This window comes from Gossypium hirsutum, chromosome A01 (genome assembly GCF_007990345.1).
Source record: "Gossypium hirsutum isolate 1008001.06 chromosome A01, Gossypium_hirsutum_v2.1, whole genome shotgun sequence".
In the NCBI taxonomy this organism is placed as follows: domain Eukaryota; kingdom Viridiplantae; phylum Streptophyta; class Magnoliopsida; order Malvales; family Malvaceae; genus Gossypium; species Gossypium hirsutum.
Window position 1 is genome coordinate 3,680,074 of NC_053424.1, and position 21,220 is coordinate 3,701,293.

Below are 21,220 nucleotides of genomic sequence, written 5' to 3' on the forward strand. Positions count from 1 at the left end.
AATTCTTGAGAACTCAGGAAAGAAAAAATTTAAGTGTCAAAAATAAGTTTCAATAATCACCTAATAGCCATGAACATTAATTAAGCATGCAATCATTTTAAGTGTTCACTTTATATTAAACTTGATCAATTTTACGAAAAGCAAGATAGAATTAACCCTATTAATCACAATTATTTTTAGCCTAATAAAAATAAAACAGTGGAGATGGCATCAATTATGGGAAAAATCATAATTTCCTTAGAAGGTAAGAATCATGCTTGTAGGTCAAACAGTAGGCAATTCCTGGTAAAATCTTGGACATGAAAAGTGGCAGGATATTCTTAAAATAAATGGGCAGAAACGAGCACAAAACAGCAGCAACAACAATATGACAGCAAAAATAGTAGATAATAACAACGAAGAATGCCTCCCCCCACTTAAAACACATAGTCCTCGATGTGAAAGTAAAAGGAAAACAAATAGGTGGAGAAAAAAAAAGTTTAGAAAAACTCCCCATGTAGTTACCGTCAGTAGGCACACACGGTGAAAAAAAGATGGCGAAACGGCAAGAGGTGGAGACGGGGTGGGTGACATGGCAACGACGGTTCAGCTTCGGGTTCTCACCATGGTGGCTGAGAAATCAGCGGTGGGTGGTGGAGGAGAAAGGAGTTGGCGGTTATGGAGAAATTTGGGAAAAGAAAAAAAAATGTAAGGTTTGGGGGTTTTATTTGCTAAAAATGGGTGTTTGGCTACAGGTTTTGGGGATTCTACGGCTGGAATAGGACTGTTTGGCAGCAAGGATATGGCATTTTGGTGTACACTTTCTGTCTTTTTTTTCTTCGTATTTTCGCTCCATTTCACCTAGATGGAAGAAGAGAAATTTATTAATATTTAACTAAAATAAAATAAAATAAAATAATAAATAATAAAATAAAAGAAAGAAAAATAATAAATAAAAATAAAGATTGAGTTGCCTCCCAACAAGCGCTTGTTTAATGTCGCTAGTTTGACGCCTCAACTAGTATTGGGGCTGTTCCAGCTGAATTCTTTTGTTCTTATGAGCTTGGAAATTCTCATTTTTTAACACGTCCACCATATTTGGGTTTAATTGTTCTTGCGCCTCTTTCTTTGGTTCTGTATTTTCCTCCAAGGGGCTGATCCCTTTTAAGTCGGCAATGGTCTCATCATTCTCCAAAAATGTGCATTTGAGATGTTCAGGAAGTGGATTTAATTTCAGATCTGGTGTCTGCACAATAGGAGGTAGAAGTTTAGTATTCATTGGAGCCAATAATTTATTAACAGATTCAAAATCATCAAACATCATTTTAGGTTTATCTCCATAAGATGACTCAAAAGTTTTTTCTACTGATGAGTCAATTATGTCGACACGGTTTACGTCCAAGACTTCACTTGGGTGACTAATAGTGCCATAAACGTTAAACTTCACAATCTCCCCGTCAAACTCCATCGTGAGGGTTCCGCTTCGTACATCAATCTTAGTATTCGCAGTACTAAGGAAAGGTCGCCCCAACAAGATGTCTGAAGATCCAGGAGTTTTTTATCACATAAAAATTTGCAGGGAAGATAAGCCCATTGACTTTGACTAATACGTCCTCGAGGACCCCTTCGGGATGCACAATAGACCTGTCTGCCAACTGAATGGTAACACCTGTCTTTGTCAAAAAACCCGCATTAAGTGATTCATAAATAGAATGAGGCATTACATTTATGGAGGTCCCTAGATCACACATAGCCTTCTTAATTCCCAAATGGCCAATTTTGCATAGAATAGCGAACATACCCCTATCTTTGTATTTAACCGGCATTTTCTGCTGTAGAACTGCGGAAACATTCTCACCAACACTTACCTTTTCATTACCTGTTAGTTTTCGTTTGTTGGTGCAAAGTTCTTTGAGGAACTTGGCATACCGCGAAATTTTTCTAATGGCATCTAACAGTGGTAAGTTGATCTCAACATTCATGAATGTTTCGAGGATCTCCTTGTCTTCCTTACTTTTTCGACACTGATTTAATCGTCTTGGGAATGGAGGTTGGATTTTTGGCAGTGGGGGTTTCGCTCGGATCTGTTCGTCATTTTCTGGAGTTTCCTGGGCGATTTCTTGACCAAGATTCTTGCCAGGAACTGGTTCCAGGATCTTTCCGCTTCGTAACGTTACTGCATTCGCATTCTGCCTCGGGTTTGGTTCTGTTTGTGATGGCAGTTTCCCTTGAGAGTTTAATTTCTCAATTGATGTGGTCAACTCTCTTATGGATGCTTCAGTTTTCTGCTGAAAACCCTTCATTTCTCTTTGGAAATTGAGAGTTTGCTGTTGAAAATTAAGGACATTATTTGCTAATTTATTGACCAAAGTTTCTAAAGAATTACCTGAATCTTGCGACTGTTGTGGGGCTCGATTTTGGTATGGCTGGTTATATCGTGGATTAGTCCCATAACTAAAATTAGGGTGGTCCCTCCATCCTGGGTTGTAGGTATTGGCGTAAGGGTCGTATCGTCTTTGTGGTGGCCCAGGAAAATTTCCCATAGCATCTAAATGGGCTATAGAATCGTCACACAGACTAGGACACGCATCAGTCGTATGTTCAGGTGTAGCACATATTCTACATACTCGGGCTAATTTCGATTTTTCTGTAACAAGGGAATTCACAATATTAGTAAGTCTATCAAGTCTATCTTCAATGGTAGAATTACTTAGCTGGTGAACCCTTCTAGGGGGTTCAGGATTGGCTCAAAATTGCTGGGAATTCGCAGCCATTGTGGAGATTAAGTCTCTTGCTTGTTGTGCAGTCATGTTGACTAACGCTCCTCCACTCGCGGCATCTACTATATTCATCTCCATGGGTTTCAAGCCTTCATAAAAGTACTAGAGCAAAGACTGTTCCGTTATACCGTGTTGTGGGCAACTTGCACACAACTTCTTAAATCACTCCCAATAGTCGTATAGAGTCTCTGCGTCTTTTTGCCTTATGCCCACGATTTCTCTTCTTAACTTTGCCGCTCGTGATGCAGGGAAAAACCTGTTAAGGAATAAACGAGATAGATCAGCCCAAGTTGTAATGGATCCAGGAGGTAAATAAAATAACCATTCCCTAGCTGAATCTACTAGGGAAAAAGGGAAAGCGCGCAATTTAACTTGATCCTCAGTTACCCCCTGAGGTTTCATACTCAAACAAACCATATGGAATTCTTTTAAATGCTTGTGGGGGTTTTCATTTTGTAACCCACGGAAAGTTGGCAGTAGCTGAATCAAGCCTGACTTTAATTCAAAATCAGTATCCATAGTAGGATACGCGATGCATAGTGGCGGTTGTTTTGTTGGCGCTTCGGCCAGTTGCCGAATTGTCTGAACCATAAGTTGATGTGTTAAATTAGGGTTTTCGTCAACCCTAGTGTTCAGCACTTCTTCAGGGGAATCGACTTCTTCTTCTTTACTTTCTAACGTTTGAGTAGGGTTTTCGTTAACCCTAGACTCTACTTCGTCGTCGATTCTAATTTCTGGCGGTGGATTGCTTTGAGTTCCAACCACCACTGACTGCTTTTTCTTTAGTTTTGTTTCCTTTCGATTAGCTTTCGCAGTCTTTTCGATTTCTGAGTCGAACGCAAGAGTACCTGGAGTAGATCTGGTCATAGAAAACAAAGAAAAACAATATTAGTATGTTGCCGGTCCTCGGCAACGGCGCCAAAATTTGATGCGGTCGTTGAGAGCACCAAAAATATCCTATTCCCTGTAAAATAATGAAAAAGAAATAGTAAAGGGGAAGTAGGGTCGAATCCTCAGCGACCGGATTATACGAATGCTTGTCTCTCGAAATCCTGGGCAGAATCGTGCCCAAAAAAACCTGCGTTCCTGGAAAAAAAATAAAAAATAGAATTTAAGAATTGATTTTGGAAGCGAAAATAAAATAAAAACAGAATTTAAAGTTTACTGAAATTATGATTACGAAAATAATAAAAACAATAAAGAGAGTTTTAAGAGAAAAGAAATTCTTATGGGAAAGTTCCAGCCTCCGGTTGTCTCATTCCGCCTTGGGCTCAATCCTTGGCTTTTGGATGATCCTTCTCGACTCAAGTAAGCCAGTTATAGTGGAAGAGGACGCCTACAACCACCAGCTCCATAGATTAGATTTACGATTTTTAAGAAACCTGACTCTAGCCAGTAATCTATGCTAGATCAACGCTTCTCAATGGCGAATCCCACGCCATTTTGTCTCTTTAGCTCGCCAACCTCTGACGCAGTAAGTTAACGAACCGACTATGCAGTCCTTCCAAAACATACAAAGCGGCCGCCTTTGCATATGCTGAAAAGCTTACTTCTTAAGGGCCATGGACGGAAGCGTCAGCCCGTAGTGCGGAGAAACGATGAATACTTGGCGAGAATGCTAAGTACGGATTCTAGGCCTCAATAACCCTTTTTGGGGAAATATTGACAACTTTTGGCTAGAAGGTTTTTTTAGTAGCTCATGATAATGGAGGGAAAGCAAATAAATAAAAATATGGAAAAAGAAATTTTATTGAAAAGAAATATGAAAGAACAAAAGACTTTTGGGGGAGAGTGTTTACAAAAAAAAAGCCTCCAAATAGAGTCACTTTACCCCCTATTTATAGTGCTAGGGAGATAGTCTAATTGAACTTAAATTCTAAAAAGATAAATACATTTAATTAAAGATAAACAAAGATAATTATAATAAAATCCTAAATTTGAATAATCCTAATAATTATCTTAATATTAATTATCCTAATAGAATAAAATAAAATAGAGTCTTCCAAAATAAAATCTCTTCTATTTGCTTTTAAGTCCTTGTGCCTTCCATGTTCGCACTTTTGGCACCATATTTGTCCCACGTTGCATATTGGCCCATTTAATCTCCAAATTGACGCTTTTTCCCTTGAATTTACTTTTCGCCTCCAATTTTGTCCCTAAAAGATAAAAAGACATAAATAGCTCGAATTAGTAGGCTCAAGCTCAAAATAAACACATGATTAATATATAAAAACACGTCATTTTAGAGTATTATCAGCCACCTACAGGCCACGAACAGAACCGTTAAGGTTGCACATTCATGATACCTCTAGAGAACCGGTTCTGAGGTCACTTAATGTTCATAAATAGAGAGCATCGGATATGCTACGACCAAATTTACCGTTGACCTATCATTAAGAAAACGAACCTATGGCATCAACCTATCATTAAGAAAACGCCATCAACCAAATCCCACCTATCAAAACGGACCCTATGGCATGTCAACTATACTAGTGACTCTATCCAACAACATTAATAAGATAAATACAATTATTAATTATCATTCAATACCAAGCAAGCGTATACATATACAATCACAAACCAATTATCATTATCACATTGTTAGGTAAATACGCACCTTTCAAACATAATCCTATAAATATTTTACTATTTTTAATCATCTAACAAGTCAAACATATACATTTAGATATTTAACAAAGTCAATTTATGATAGCACAAAACAGAGTATCTATTCATTGACAACTTTGAAGTTCCTTTTGTCTTGAGATGGTCCTACATTGTCTTTAGCTACGAAATTAAATTCGAATAGAAAAATTCATTAATCACACAACTCAACACATATAGAATAAGTGAATTTTATTCATTTGAGTCCCTATAAGATCTAATATAAGAAATGACCATAATTTCGGTTTTCTTTATCAAATTGAAAATTGATTTCATATTTCTAAACCAGGAAGTTCTAACTTTCAATTCATGATATAATTTTTTAACAACTTTCAATTTATTTGATTTGGTCCCTAATATTACATAATTATTCAAATAATCCAAATTTGATATAAGGTTCATTCACTACTATCTATAACATTTTATAACATGATCTTACACAATTTAATTAATTCCACTCATGCATGAACCTTAAGCTAACTACATCAATGGTTTTAAAGCTATTTAACTATGAAACCCAAATTAAAAATTTATTAATTCTTAAATTTACTACATGGGCTTTCATTGCCTAACATTATTCATTAGAAATTCAACTAAAATTTGAAAAAAATTCTTACCACCTTAGCCATGGAAGGTCACGGCAATGGAGAGAAGAAGAACATGAATTTTTTCTTTCTTTCTTAGTGGACGGCGAGGAAGAAGAAAGAATGAAGTTTTGATTTTATTTTTACTTTCTCTTTCCCACTAACTTTGCTTATATACCTAGATTAGTGATAGGTTTAAATTTAATTAACCTTAATTAATTAATTAACATAAAACCATTATATTATTTAAACCACATTAAAAATGATGAGTGGATTTAATCATATCATTCCACTATCTTAATTTTATTTTGGTCTAATTATTTTATAGTCCCTAGTTTAATATCTAACTAGATCCTTTTTTTCATTTACTAAATTAAAACTTAATAATAATAATAATAATAATACTTTTACAATTTAATCCCTACCCTATAAATACTAATTGTTTCTAATTTAATTTTATTTAATAATTCAACCCGCAATTCGATCCTGAAATTGAATTTTCTAATGTTATTATTAGGAGGTAAATTGTGCGAAGGTGACACAAAATATGAGTACCAAAAGTCGTTTTCAAAGAATTGGAAATTACAAAAGAAAGCTAATTCTAAAAAAATTTAAAAAATTCAATGTAATTTCTATTTAGTCCAATGAAAAGTACAAATGAAGGGAAAAATAATTTCTTTTTCTTTTTCTTTTTCCCCTATATTAAAGTCCATATTCATACATAAATTTTCCTTCATAAAGTTTTAAAAGTAAAAGAAGGGAAACTTGGTCCAATTAACGCTCTCATTTTATATATTTAATTATATGCTAATGTTTTCAACCTACCTCATAGGATCTATATATTTTAATTTTAATTTATCAAATATATATTTTAATTAAAATTGTGAACCACATGTTCTGTACCTAATTTAACAAATGATTGCTATAAATTTAAATTAATGGACTATGTCATATTATATTATGGGTAAAGATAAATAAGAAAATATAAAATTGAATTGACATTTAATGTAATTTTAATTCAAATAATAAAAAATACCAATTTTAGTAATGTAAAACGAAAGCAATTCAAAATTGAAATTATATAAAAATTGTCTAACATGTGCAACAACTCAAATATTAGATCTCTTAAATCTGAAACAAACAATCTCTATAATTTATTTGAGATTAATTCAACTCAAAATTAATTCAAAACCATTCAAATATTCTTTTTTTTTAAATTCAAAATGGAAGAAATTTATAATTCTTTGAATTTGACTTTGAATTTTTTTCTTAAAAATGAAAATGGATCTAATATTTACATTTTTTGAATTATTTGAATGTAAATTCTTAAATTTACTTAAAATTTTGAAGTCATATCAGAATATTATTATACAAATTCGAATTAAATAACATTATTCGTTAGATATTTTAATTTTAAAAAATTGATTTCAGAATTTTTAATTTTTTTTTGAGGAATCCACATGTATACCATAATAATAAAATTAACAAATGTTAATTTTTTCATCTATTTTGAAATGACTTGACTAATCATACAAGTTCAATGACTAAAAAATTAAATAGTGTTTTTTTTTATAAAATTGAAGGATGAAATAGGTTATTATACCATTATAAATGACTTTATTGGAAGATTATTAAGTTCAATGAACGATGCTTGTCATTTTGTGAACGTAACCAGAAAAACACATTTCTGAAGGCAAAAATAAATAATAAAAGAATTATATATAATATTTCTAACTAACATCCTTGGGATACGCAAACTATAATATAATATATGAATATACATATACACTAGGTTTTAATTAAATAACATATAAAATAGAATAATTGAAAGGTACATACCCCCAAAATCCCAATTCTAACTACCATAATTTCATATATAAATTTTAATTTGTTATAATTATATATATAATATCAGTATATACATAATACTTGAATTATGATTCATATGCATATATAAAACTTTAATTTCTATTTAATTATATAAATTTAAAGAAATAAATACATATATTTATTTTCATATTAAATTAATGTAATTGTTTGTGCATGTAATATATCATCGGCCGCTTCCCTCCGCATTTCATCAAGTGGTCATGCTAAAGACATAAATAGTCATAGATAATTGTGAGATACTATCCTTCCTAATGGGATAAGAGGATTCCTACTATTATTTCCCTCCGCATTTCATCAAGTGGTCATGCTAAAGACATAAATAGTCATAGATAATTGTGAGATACTATCCTTCCTAATGGGATAAGAGGATTCCTACTATTATTTAGTATTCTACTACTCTATTTTTTTTTCTTAATTGAAGTAATAATTGGAAAATTAAACAGCAAGTATAAAAATGAGTGATAACCCCTAGTAGAGACTGGCACGATTCAATACAACATTTTGTTCGTTCGGGTTGATTGTATCATGGCTCTATAATTAATTTGAATTAGGTTTATCGTTGGATGAATTGCATCGTTGATTTAACCCCAAAAAAGAAAATTTATTAATGGAATTCCTTGTCAGCTCTCTGTAAAATACTCATTTAGACGAGGACTTCCAAACATATTATAAATTAAATCTGTGCTAACGAATAATCAACCCGCGATGAATAGGAAATGTATAGTAATACTATGAATAACCCAGTATCGAATACGGATAATAATATCAGTAAAATAGTACTAATTTAATAATATTATTAATGATTTGTCTTTTTTAATTTTAAATTATTATATTAAGCATTTTTAATCAATAATGGTTTACTATATATTTAGTGATGTATATATATATCTTTAAATATGCGGATAATTTAAATAAATAAGATAAATGCGTCACCTTTTAGTTACACTTTACTGTCAACGATAAAAAGTGGAATAACATTGTTTTTGTAAAAAAAAAAAATAGACCTTTATTGGAGCATTGGAATTTCAAGACAAACATCACCATTACTTTAAGGTAACCAAATTGTCAAATACACCAAAATTACAATAAATAATTTCTTCTCCACATGCCCCCACATTAGACCAAGCACTAAATACATCACTATAATTACAACCTATATTTTTTAAATTTATTAAATTTATAACATTAAAAAAAAACAATCACACCAATTTTTTTTTTGAAAATAAAATTTTAAATGCACCATTTTGATGTGAAAAAGTATGTATTTGGAACCATCTAGAGAAAATATTAAACTCGAAAATATTTTTATCATGTTGGAAAATAAATTTGTAAATAACATTAATATCATATATATATATATGGCGAAAAAGTTATTTATTTCACTATCAAAATAATGCATACAAACATAGAAAATAATATCGTCGGATTAATAGTTGAAATAATATTTTTTATTTAAGTTAAAATATATTTAGATGAGATTTATGCATTGTGGATTTATACTAAAATGAAATTTGAATAAAATTAATAAAGTGGGTTGAACAAAAAAAATTGTAGGTGAAATGCTTTTTCTAGTCATTACTTACGGGTACAACTACAATGTAAATACAAGTAGGGTATAATTATAATACAACCATAAGTATAACCATAGGTGTAATTACATACTCGGGCAATAATGAAGTAGAGTCAAATCACTGCAACGTATAGATGAACGAATAATTGAAATAAGTTAAATAAAATCTAGTCATTGAATTAAGCGCACACATGACAATTTTGTATGGTGATGGGACTAAAGACCCATACATGACAATTGCGTCACAATTAGCTTATAAGCAAGGCAGATAACAGTGCAAAATAAGCTGATCCAAATGCATATAGAGGCCTCCTCAAGTGCAAATGGAAGCTATTAGGTGCTTAGGGAGGCCCCCCTCAAGCATGACAAATCCGAAACATGAACTACTCGAGAGAGAAGAGTCCAAATGTCCCCAAAATGTGGTTGGTGATTCTAAAATGAGTTGGAAGAGCTTAAAAGTCTCAGAAAAGTCTGAAAGTCTGAGGAAATGATTGGAATCGAGTAAAACATTCCGAAAGCTCTAAAATAATCCAGGTTATCATAAACATGTATATAATTGTACATCATTCTACAGATATGATCTAGATTACCAGTTATAAATAATTCTTAATTGTAGAATCGAAGGGGCTTAACCTATAAATAGGAGTCACCTCTCTCTTATTTGTACAACTTATTTGTACAACATGCATACTTGAGCAATAACACTTCTAGCACAGGTCTATTATGTTATTACTAGCTTTCTTGGTTTCGAGTTGGATAAAAAGGTTAAACATATGTTAACATAACACCCGAGTCTAAGGTCATATGTCTAAAGTTGCACCAATATATGTAACAATTATGCTCATTTGTATAATATTGCATGCTTTAGTAATATATTTTTATCGTTCTCATTGTTGTTAATCCTCGAGTTTAATATCATACATTGGCAAAGTTAAAATCTCTAGTATTTTCAGGGTTGTTTTTATCCGAGTTTAATACCGCACCTTGGTAAAATTAAAATGTGCACATGACAATTACATTTTTGGTTTGTTTAAGTAAAGATAATCATAAAGTTACAAATAATTAATTTAAAAAGAATAAATGAGAGAAAAAAATATTAAATATTTAATTCAAATGTAAAAACTAAGCTAATTAATTAACATAAATAAAAAAATAAAAGATATTTTGTTTGATTTTGTTGGAAAAATTTTTCAAAGTTAAAATATTTTAAAATATTGAACTTTTAAAAATGAAAAATATGTAATCTTAACTACCCAGAAAAGTAGGAGTTGAATATGATCATAAAAAAAATTCGTCATAAAATTTGTAAATAAGTTGATAATTAATTAAATTTAAAAATTTTAAATTTTTTTAACTTTTTACATAGTTTCAAATTTTAAAATCTATTTTTAAAAATAATTAATTATATTTAAAATAAATAAATAAATAAAAACAATCTGGTTCTAAGAATAAAGATAATATATAAACTAACTGAAAAATATTAAAAAAAGAATGGTCTGTTCTTTTCTCTATGTTTTCCGTTTTTGTTTGATCATGGATATCATTTCCACCATTTCCACCAAAAACCCTAATTTTTTTTCCCTTTCTCTCGATTTTTTTTTTAATTTGAAATATTTATCAATTTAATTAAATCACAAAAAAAAAAAATCTGCATTTTCTCTCTTTATTTACATTTCTAGTCCAATGGGTATCTATTATTAGGCATCAACCATCTTAATTGTTATTCTCTAAAGCTCTCAACTTCTTTTTGCTATGTAGTAAGAAAGAAGGAAGATATAAAGGGAATAATTTTACAAAATCAAATTGCCATTTTCCTCTGATTGTTTTCTTTTTTATTTTTCCTTGTGGGGTTGGGGTTTTCATTCTATGGCTGCAGTTGCTGACAAGTCAGGTGAGGCAGCGCTAGTAGCCGCAGCTGCTAATGACAAGAAGAACAGTTTGGTGGTGGAAACACCCAAATCAGAATCAAAGGAATTCAATGTCCAAAACCTGGTTGATATGTTCACAAAGTTGAATCCTTTGGCCAAAGAATTTTTCCCATCTTCTTATCAACAAAATCAGACCAAAAATGATGGCAAATTTAATCAGGTGCCTGTTGGTAACAAATCAGTTGGAAATGAGAATTTCTCCAACAGAGGGGTATTCTTTTTCCTTCAATTGAATTGCAATTTTTTGCTTAATTCTATGTTCTGAATTATGGGTGTTCGCTCATTTTGATTTGTTGTTTTTTGGTAATGTCCATCTTTTTCTACCAGGGTTTTGGGTTTGATATGATTTTGATTGCATAGCTAATCCAAATTGGTTTAAACTTGTTGTCTGATTCCTGTCTTTGCTTATCCAATTCTTCATTTTGAACTGGTTTTTGATTATTTTTCCCCTTTGGATTGATGTTGTTTTGTTTTGCTAACATTTATTATTGTTTAATTTGTTAATTTGATTGACTTTGTTGGAACTTTGATGCAATTAGAGTTAGTTTTTCTTCCTCTGCTTGTCATATCTGGGGATTAAGTTAAACTCAATATTGACATGTAATTGTATTGCATTTGTTCTTTAGTTTCCCTTGGTTACATTTGGTAAATGGTTATAGTTGTGTTTTTCAGAGGAGAAATAACTCCAACCAAGGTAGGAGAAGGCTTAATGGTAAAGCTTTTCGAGCTCAACGAGATGATAGTATTAGGCAAACAGTATATGTTTCTGATATTGATCAGAATGTAAGTTTTAAAGGTGATTCTCTTTATTTTTTTTTTCTCGGTCTCATTATGATTTGGCAAAGTCACTTGTGAAATTCATTTCTTTCAGGTTACTGAAGAGCAACTTGCTGGCTTATTTAGTAATTGTGGACAAGTAAGTTAGAATGCCGGCTTTAAAGTTTTTGTTATAATGTTGCTTTATCATCTCGATGATTTGATGATCTATAGAGATCTCTCTGTGCTATTTTCAAGATTCCGTGTTTCCCATTTTTTTTATCTTATTTAGGCATGGTTCTTCATTTATAGCCTAATTAAAATGCCAAAAGAACGATAAAAATTGATTTTGAGGGTTGAGTATCTCCTTGGAAAAAAGAAAAAAGATGTTGTGGCTTTGGTTGATGCTTGATAGGATTACTTTCTATTTGATAACTTATGGGACGACACTTCTGAAGTGGTTTGGAAATTATCATTGAAGGTTGTTGATTGCCGAGTTTGTGGTGATCCACATTCAGTTCTTCGGTTTGCATTTGTGGAATTCGCAGATGAAGGTCAGTAGCTTTTATCAACTGAATATGAACCTTTTGTTTTATAAATCAATGTACATTTATTTACATGTTATGTTTTATATATAATTTGTTTTCACAGAAGGTGCACGAGCTGCTTTGAACCTCAATGGGATAATGCTAGGGTTTTATCCAGTTAGGGTCTTGCCTTCGAAAACTGCCATCCTTCCCGTGAACCCCACATTTCTACCTAGGGTATGGATGATTAAATTTCTGGCTCTTAGTCATCTCAGTTTTGCGTACAGCTTCATTTATCCAGTAACATATCACTGTTAGCTATTGGAGTTTATCTAGAGTTTTCTTTCTAGACTCACTGTTGATTAACTACAATTGCAGTCAGAAGATGAAAGGGAAATGTGTACCAGGACGGTTTATTGTACAAATATTGACAAGAAGGTAACCCCCATGTTCTGGACCTTTATCACAAGCATTTACATTATTCGTGTAGCATAGTTTAACTAATCCCGTGGAGTATTCTTACTTTGTTTGAAGGTTTCCCAAGCTGAAGTGAAGAATTTCTTCGAATCAGCCTGTGGTGAGGTTAGTATTGAATCGATACCATGCGTGCCTCTTTTCTTTCTATTTTTTACTGGGAGACTAAAGGGAGAACTTTTGGAGGTTGACACCAATTTTCTTTTAATTCTCAGGTAACTCGATTGAGGCTTTTAGGTGATAATGTTCATTCAACCCGAATTGCTTTTGTTGAATTTGCCATGGTAAGTTCATGTTACTTTGAAGGCTATCCTATGTTGTTAATTTTACTTCTAATATGTCATCTGTATCTCATCGCAAACTATTTGCGCAAATGTAGCCATGTTAGTTTCTCCTTATATGCTTGAAAAGAAGTAATATGTAATCAGCTTTCTTTCTTAACTTTGAATATATATTTGCTTTGCTTCATAGTTTCCTTTTTCAACTTTACTCCTCTTTCTCTCCCTTATTAAAACATAAAAACATCCGCCGCCATATTATTCGTACTCGTGCAAAATATTACTGCTATTTGTGAGCCTCTTTGGGTGAAACTTCCCTTCATATCTTCAAGATATTTACATTAAAATAGAATTGTTTAGTAGATTAAATCAATGAGTTCTTCTTGGAACAAGTCTTTTATCTATATCCAGATTTGTTACAGCCACTTAATAATAGCATTAGCAAATTACCTGAAATTATGCCAGTTAATTATGTTGAGGCTATTGACCATATGATCTTTCATGACCTTTTCAAAAAATTTCACATTTTTAGCCTATGAGTTTGTCAATGTGGTGTTAGTTTTTGGGCCGTGTCTTTAAGAAGCAATAATCTTGACCTCAGCCATCAAATTCTCTGAAATTAGTTGCTGATCTCCGGGAACTGTTATCTATTATTTACCGGATAACAAAAAAGAGTGTGCTACATTATCCTGAGTTTGAGCATGTTATGCTGTAGCCTTTGCTTGAAGTTTTGTTACATGTTGACATGTCCTTCCTAACAAGTCAATTGAAAATTATTCTTGGATAGAGTAGCAGGAATAGTCATATTACAGTTAACATTGATGTTTTATAGTTTCTGTTTTGCTTTATTGAATAGAATCATACGACTTTTGACAATTCAATTATTTTATTTGTCTTTGGGTTTAAATCCAGTAACTTCTGTTTTCATAGAGAGGATTTTTGTAGATTTTGAGCAACTCATGTCATGCATTGCACCACTTTTGACTAATTAGAGTGGTGAAGATGTAGTTACGTACCGAGCATTCTTTATATATAATTTAGGTTTTAGGCGCGTATTCTCCATCTCACTTCTGAAGTATGTAATTTTAGGTTTATTCAATTAATTCTTTTCTTGGAACTCTTTGGCTTTGCCCCGGCTCATCTAGACAGAGAAGTTTCTATCCTGATTTTCCTTCCGTTTTATGTCGTTTGTCGTTTTTGGAATGTTAGTCGTTAGTTTCTCAATAGAAGTTACTAAGCAGTTGTGGACAACTCTACACCTTTGATTGACATATATAACATTCCAGTAAGCGTTTTCTTCCTTTTTGCTTGTCGTAAGAGTTAAATGACTTCTATTGCAATTAATTAAAATATTGCAGCATCTTTATAGATTTTATAGCAAAATGTTGCATGACCAAACTATCATTCATCTGTATATCACACCTTGGTTTTGCAATGGATATGTAACTATCATTCATCTGTATATTTATGTGATAGAATAACCAGCATGAAATGGTATATTTGTGCCGCCATATTTACATATATGGTGCTTGGAACCCGGTTCTAATATTTGTTTCCCAATTAATAACTTCTTGGCATTATGATTTGCGATTTATCCGAGACTGATTAATTTTCCGCTCTTACGAATAGGCGGAAAGTGCCATAGTCGCACTGAATTGTAGTGGAATGGTGCTAGGAACCCAGCCTATCAGGTAATGTCTCCAGACTTGTTACTCTAAATTCCATTATTGTCATCTATAAAGCTAATGTTACAATGTTTATACTCTTGATTTTTAGGGTAAGTCCTTCGAAGACACCCGTGAGGCCGCGAGTTGCCCGTCCGACATTGGTTTAATCGATTAACCAAGTTTTTTTGAGATCCATGGATGGAACTGGATGATTTCCCTTTGTTGTGTTTAGGGATAGTAAAAAAAAAAACTTTCCCTTCTTTTATCATTTCCATCTTTTTCCATTCGCGACTGTTGCATTTTTGTTTTTGACAGAATATATTGTGATTATGCTTCGGTTTGAAGTTTGACCTTGAGAATTTTTTTCACTTATTCTTATTCCATCGTTTTGTTTTGACAACGTCATCTCGAGCTAGTTTGCTGTAGTTTTTCTATTCATTAGTTGGGTTGGGTCGGGTCGAGACAAATTCTAGTTGGACCTAAATAAGATATTTTCGCCCATTCTCTTTTAAAAAATGATTATATTTAAATATATACGATAAATATATAAATTTCAGGTTAGGCCATGGTCAAATTTTTTTTTTCAAGGCTTAATTCAAATAAAATCAAACTTTAAATTTTGCTTAAGCATACTTTTAGGGGTTTTTTTTTTTCAAATCATCTTATATTTTGAATAAACTTTCGGATTTGAGTGGAATTTGTTTTAAGTATGCTCTAACTAGATGTGGAACCAAAGATTTTGTACCCGGATTGCAATGTTGGGTAGGGTGGTGACTAAAGGTGTTTATGGGCCACAGGTTGAGGTTCAGTTTCAAAAAAATTTTCAAGCTCAAGCCCATTTTTGGATCAGTTCGTTTGTTCAAAAAGCTCGTTTTACAATTTAAAAATTAAAAAATATTATTGATATTTTATATAATTTTATAATTAAATTTAAATAATATTTTTTTATTATTTAAATTGAATTCAAACCGAAACAAATCAAAATGCAAAATTCTTATCCAAACCTAACTAAAATTAAGCTTAACGTATCAAGTCGTCGTAGTGACTGACATGAATATGCTTAACTGTTTAAAAAAAAATTATTGTATATTTGGTAATCCTATTTACTGATCAGGTATGCCATATGAATTTAAAAAGTACAAATGTTTGAGGTGTAGGAGAATTCGTGTTAAAGATTGCTTTGAAAATATCATAGATTATGAAGAGATTAGCTTAAAGGTAGGCGTTAATGAAAATGAAAAAAAATTAATAATATCTCATTTATTTTGTTATATCTTTTGAAATCTCTTTATGTTTTAAGATTAATATAAATAAGTTTGAGATTTTAATGGTGGCTGAAATAATGTCTTTAATAGAGATTTCGAGAGAAGTATTAACATTTTCTCTTATAGTCCAAGCAAGTGATAGCTCTGCTCGGAGTATTATTGTGCAGTTAAATTATTTTATCTATTTTACTCTTACCAAAAAAAAAGTAATGCCTTTAATACTCAAATTAGAATATACATAAAATATTAGAGAAGATTGTACCAAAATTGTAAATTGAATAAATGAAATTAATGGTTTACCATATTAATTAGATTGTTTCAAATATGATAATTCTAAAATTATTATGTATGCGTTTTATAATTTAATTTCTTTTAACTTTTTTTTCGGTACAAAGAAAGAATAAACCAAAGTAATTTTATATTAAATTACATTGTATCAGGAAAATTATCATGTAGTACTTCAAGGATTTCATTCAGTAGTTATTTGAATATTTTTTTACCTAACGATCTTGAGATCCATCAGCTATTTTATTACCTTCTCTGAACACATGTGTTAATTGTATCGTCTAATTTTACTGAAGTAAGTCCTTAATGGTGCATACCATTACCAAGCAATCCTACTTCTTTTCAGTTACTTAAATTTCTATCTGTCTCAATAATCATTTCCTTCATACAATTTGAAGCCCATCCAAAATACCCCACAGCTTCGTCATTGTCGCTGAGCGACACCCAATATTCATGGTCACATTCGACTCCACCTGCAACAACAATCTTAGAATTCTAACACACAGTACCATTTATATTCACCTTCATCCAACCATCCTCAGGCAGTTTCCACTTTATAAACTTACGTGGGTCGGTATAATTTGCTTTAATTTTTGTTGAAATATATATATAATTTTATTATATTAATAAATTCATAACAATCTATTTAATGATTAAAAAATTCAACTAAAAAAACCAAATGATAATCACAAATAAACTTCTTTTATTATAAAAAAAAAGTTGGAACAAGAAAGGTAGATGCCATATTTACTAGAATTTTGCAGCAAAGAGTAGGACCAGAAATTAAATTTTGCATCAAAGATCGTAAAAAATCAAACTAAAAGCAAGGAGGAGGATATTGTCGTCCAAAGAATCGACCATTAACATATGAACAATAAGATTTCAAAGACTTTTTAGTTCCATGATGACCAAATTTGATGTCTGTCATCACTATGTTTTTGCATGGGAATTTTTTGCTACATTGCATAGAAACTGCAATCTCAGAACTCGAAGTTCCAAATATATTCCTGTACGTAACATCTCGAATTTGAACATGAGAGGCTGTCTGAAAAAAAAACACAAAAAAAAGGTTAATTCATTCAATATTAATGAAATTTGGTACAATATATATATATTTATTTACCTGTCGATTGCATGGAGGATGAGGGCAATATGTCTGGTCAATAATGATCGGGTTTCGAACATTATACATAAAAATATCTTGAAATAAAAAATTTGAAGCAGTGATTGAAATGGGAGATTCCCATGATTTAATTCGAATACCATTGTCTGTTCCATTCAATGTACACTTTCTAACGGAGACGCCATTAACGTTCTTCTCATTTGTGTACTTGCCTAGGCTTCCGATACTAATACCATGTCCGGGGCCACAGTAAACGTTGGAGATATCGATGTTGGAAGTATCGGAGAGGATGGCTATGCAGTCATCTCCGGTGCTTATTTTAGAATCGGAAATCCGAATGTTGGATGAACTCCCCATCTTGATTCCATCTGTGTTGGGGCTGTAATCTGGTGCTAATAATTCAACATTTGAAATATTTATATTGGTGCATCCGAAAAATGAGAAATGAGCGTTCTTGCTGTGGATTGATCTTATGGATTTAATCCTTGAATTTGTCACAAAATCAAATTTGACAGACTGAAATTGAAATATATATTATTAGATAAAAAAAAACACTAACCCAAAAATAATTTAAGGGATTCATATCCATTACGAATACTATCTAGACCTGTCCATGGGTCGGGTCACTCAGTTCAACTCAAATATCAGTCAAGAAAATGGGAGGGTTACCCAAATTTATAGGCCAAAAAATAGGTTTGAGCTAAGAAAGGTCCATTTAGAAAACAAGCCGGACCTCAAACAAGATTTTTTAGCCCAAGCCCGATCTGACTCAAATGTATCGATACCCTTAACAAAATATCGATACCTTTCACAAAAGTATCGATATCATGCCTGATATCGATACCATTTTAAAGTTCAATATTTTAAAAATTAAAGAATAATTACCTAAGCATTGATACCCTCCCCAAGGTATTGATAACTCGAAGTAAGTATGGATACATTCCTTATCTTAGGTCTGTTTTTCGAATCAAGTTAGGCCCAAACCTATTAAACAAACCCAAAATTTTGTTAGGGCACAAGCTATGGACACCTCTAATACCATCCAAGTATAACAAAAATATTTAAGTAATTTATTTCTAAAAGAGATTAAAAGTTTTCATTTTGGTTGAAATTATATTGTAGTATACTAAATGTATGATTACTTTGATAAAGCCATACAATTTAACAATTTTAAAAATATTATGGGGGAAATTTTTCAAAATTTTTGAATCAATACCAAAAAAACAGTGAAAATAAGAAAATCAGCAAGAAAAAACCCCACAAATAAAAAAATTAAAGATTATACTTACAATTGGGAGAGTCTGGCAATTATTGTTCTTGTGACATTGATTGAAAGGCCAAGCAGATTGTCCTTGACCATCCAATGTTCCACCACCTTTCAGTATCAAATTATCAACATATCGGAACCCTAACCATGTCTCAACATTCAAAAATGCTCCTCTTGGAGCCCTTAAATCTCCCTTCATAAAAAACATTGTAACTCCTCTACATGGACCTGCAAATTCAACTGATCCCAACATGTAAACTCCTTTAGGTATATAAACTATGGAAACTTCCTTCTGATCACAAGCGTCCATCCATGCTCGAAGAAAAGCCTAAAATGTGTAATGTTATATATAAATTAATTGAGAGAGATACAAATGATAAAAAAAATGTACATTTTAAAAATAGAATATTGTTACCGTATTAATACCTTTCGATTGTCTATTCGGCCATCGGCAATAGCACCGTAAGATTTTATGTTGAAAGTTCTTGCACCTTGAACTACGGTAAAAGATACACAAAATAAAATTGAAAGGAAAATACATGGAAAAATATTTTTGTGAGCCATTGCCAGCAAAATTGCTGCTTGTGTTTAATGTGTTGGAAAATTTTTCATTACTTATAAGGGTTTTTTAAGTGATTTTGGCTGAAAATTTCAGTGATTTTCTTTCCAATTTTTATATGAGAAGTAAATTTTTATCTTAATTAATGGGATTGAAAACGTCTTTTTATGGTTACTTTTTATACCTTATTTCTCATCATAATTTCCTTTTCTTTTTTTTTTTTGCTAATTCTTGGTGCAATATTAATTTATATATTTGTAAAAAAATAATAGCCAAAGATTGTTTTATATAATTGTTATTATGATTGATAAGGTAACTTTGCATTCATAACATTTCTCAATGACTGATTGATTTTTTTGTCAATTGGTACAAATATTACCTTAAATAACAATGTTTTTTTTTTATTACCAAATGATTCATTCATTGTTGATTAATAATATACGCATGATTCTTTTCTGATTTTGAATTATTGCCACATGCATGAATCCAATAAAACACCTTAAAAACTTTAATTTAATTTTTCTACACACATTTCTTTTCATTTCATTTTTTTTCTGAAAAGACGAAAGATTGAAACAAACTAATTATACAATAATTTCTTGAGCAACATTGTCACTTGCCTTAGCATCGGAAGAGCTTATTAGCACCTTCTTTGGGATTTCCTTTAACACCTTCAAACCTTGTCTTGTATTAAAGACCATTTTAGCAATGCAATCAGTAATTTTATTAATCTCCTTAGGAATGTGTTGTAGAACCCAAAGTTCTACATTCGTCAATAGTTGATGAATTTGCCTAATTAAGGCAGGGTTTGAAATCGTTGAGGAAGAGTCTTTTATGGCCTTGACCACCTCTATATTGTCCGTTTGAATCATCGCTCCAGCATATCGCCTATCTTGGATGAGAGCCAACCCGTCAAGAAAACATTCACACAAGAATCTGTTGTATCCCATAATTCACTCCTCGTTCCCATGCCTTAATACACCCCCAGTGCAATTTCTTGAGTCTACTTGAATTGCACCATCGGTACATAACTGGATCCATCAGTTTGGCATTGGGGTTGTTGACCTTGGCTCCTATTGACTAGGGAAGTCCCTCCTATGCAAGGAAGTGAACTGTTTTGCCCAAATGAACAAGATTCTAATTGTCTCACTTGCACTCTAAGAAACCCCCTGAAAGAGGAAAAAGTTTCAATTCTTCCATATTTGCCAGACAAGCAACCCAAACAAACTCGACCAATCCATTTCGCCAATAATTGATTTAGAAGGATTGTGTAGATTAAGCTCTATCCACTCATGAAGATTCCCGTCAAATAAATGCCTACAATTCTCAACTGGAATGACATGCAACCAAATTTCTTTAGCTGCAAGGCAGATAACATGCAAGATGTAAAATTTTGACCTAAACAAAAAAAAAATTTCATTTGTGTTTATGACAGTTGCATTAATAATGAATGTGAAAAAAAATAAAAAATTAATAAGTTGAAAATTAAAACTCAAGATATATATATAACCTTTTTAGACTTCAACTTTTTTTACCAAAATAAATTTCAAATATGTTATCAATACAATGTAGAATTAAAAATTTATATAAATACTAAATATAAATATTAAATATAAAAATAATA

At 31.7% G+C, this 21,220-nt stretch overlaps 2 protein-coding genes across 7 annotated transcripts; one reads left to right on the forward strand and one right to left on the reverse strand.

The window, feature by feature from the left end:
• Nucleotides 1–10,944: 10,944 nt before the first annotated feature.
• LOC107932691 (polyadenylate-binding protein-interacting protein 9) lies at nt 10,945–15,497 on the forward strand. 6 transcript variants are annotated; one of them, XM_016864749.2, is made up of 10 exons: nt 10,945–11,606; nt 12,068–12,178; nt 12,267–12,311; nt 12,633–12,705; nt 12,803–12,915; nt 13,057–13,116; nt 13,213–13,260; nt 13,368–13,436; nt 15,060–15,121; nt 15,207–15,497. In XM_016864749.2, the coding sequence occupies exons 1-10, from the start codon at nt 11,334–11,336 to the stop codon at nt 15,262–15,264; spliced, it is 912 nt and encodes a 303-aa protein (XP_016720238.1). In that variant the 5' UTR covers nt 10,945–11,333; the 3' UTR covers nt 15,265–15,497. The 6 variants fall into 6 exon arrangements, with proteins under 6 accessions (XP_016720238.1, XP_016720241.1, XP_016720239.1 ...); XM_016864750.2 differs by having other exon boundaries at nt 10,956–11,555; XM_041074250.1 differs by having other exon boundaries at nt 10,964–11,606; nt 12,806–12,915.
• A 1,920-nt stretch (nt 15,498–17,417) lies between these two features.
• On the reverse strand, nt 17,418–20,546 carry LOC107932656 (exopolygalacturonase). The gene is made up of 5 exons (XM_041116512.1): nt 20,213–20,546; nt 19,464–19,534; nt 19,060–19,365; nt 17,771–18,286; nt 17,418–17,692 (listed from the first exon to the last, which is right to left on the reverse strand). Exons 1-5 carry the CDS (start codon nt 20,544–20,546, stop codon nt 17,465–17,467), a joined length of 1,455 nt encoding a protein of 484 aa, XP_040972446.1. The 3' UTR covers nt 17,418–17,464.
• Nucleotides 20,547–21,220: the final 674 nt, after the last annotated feature.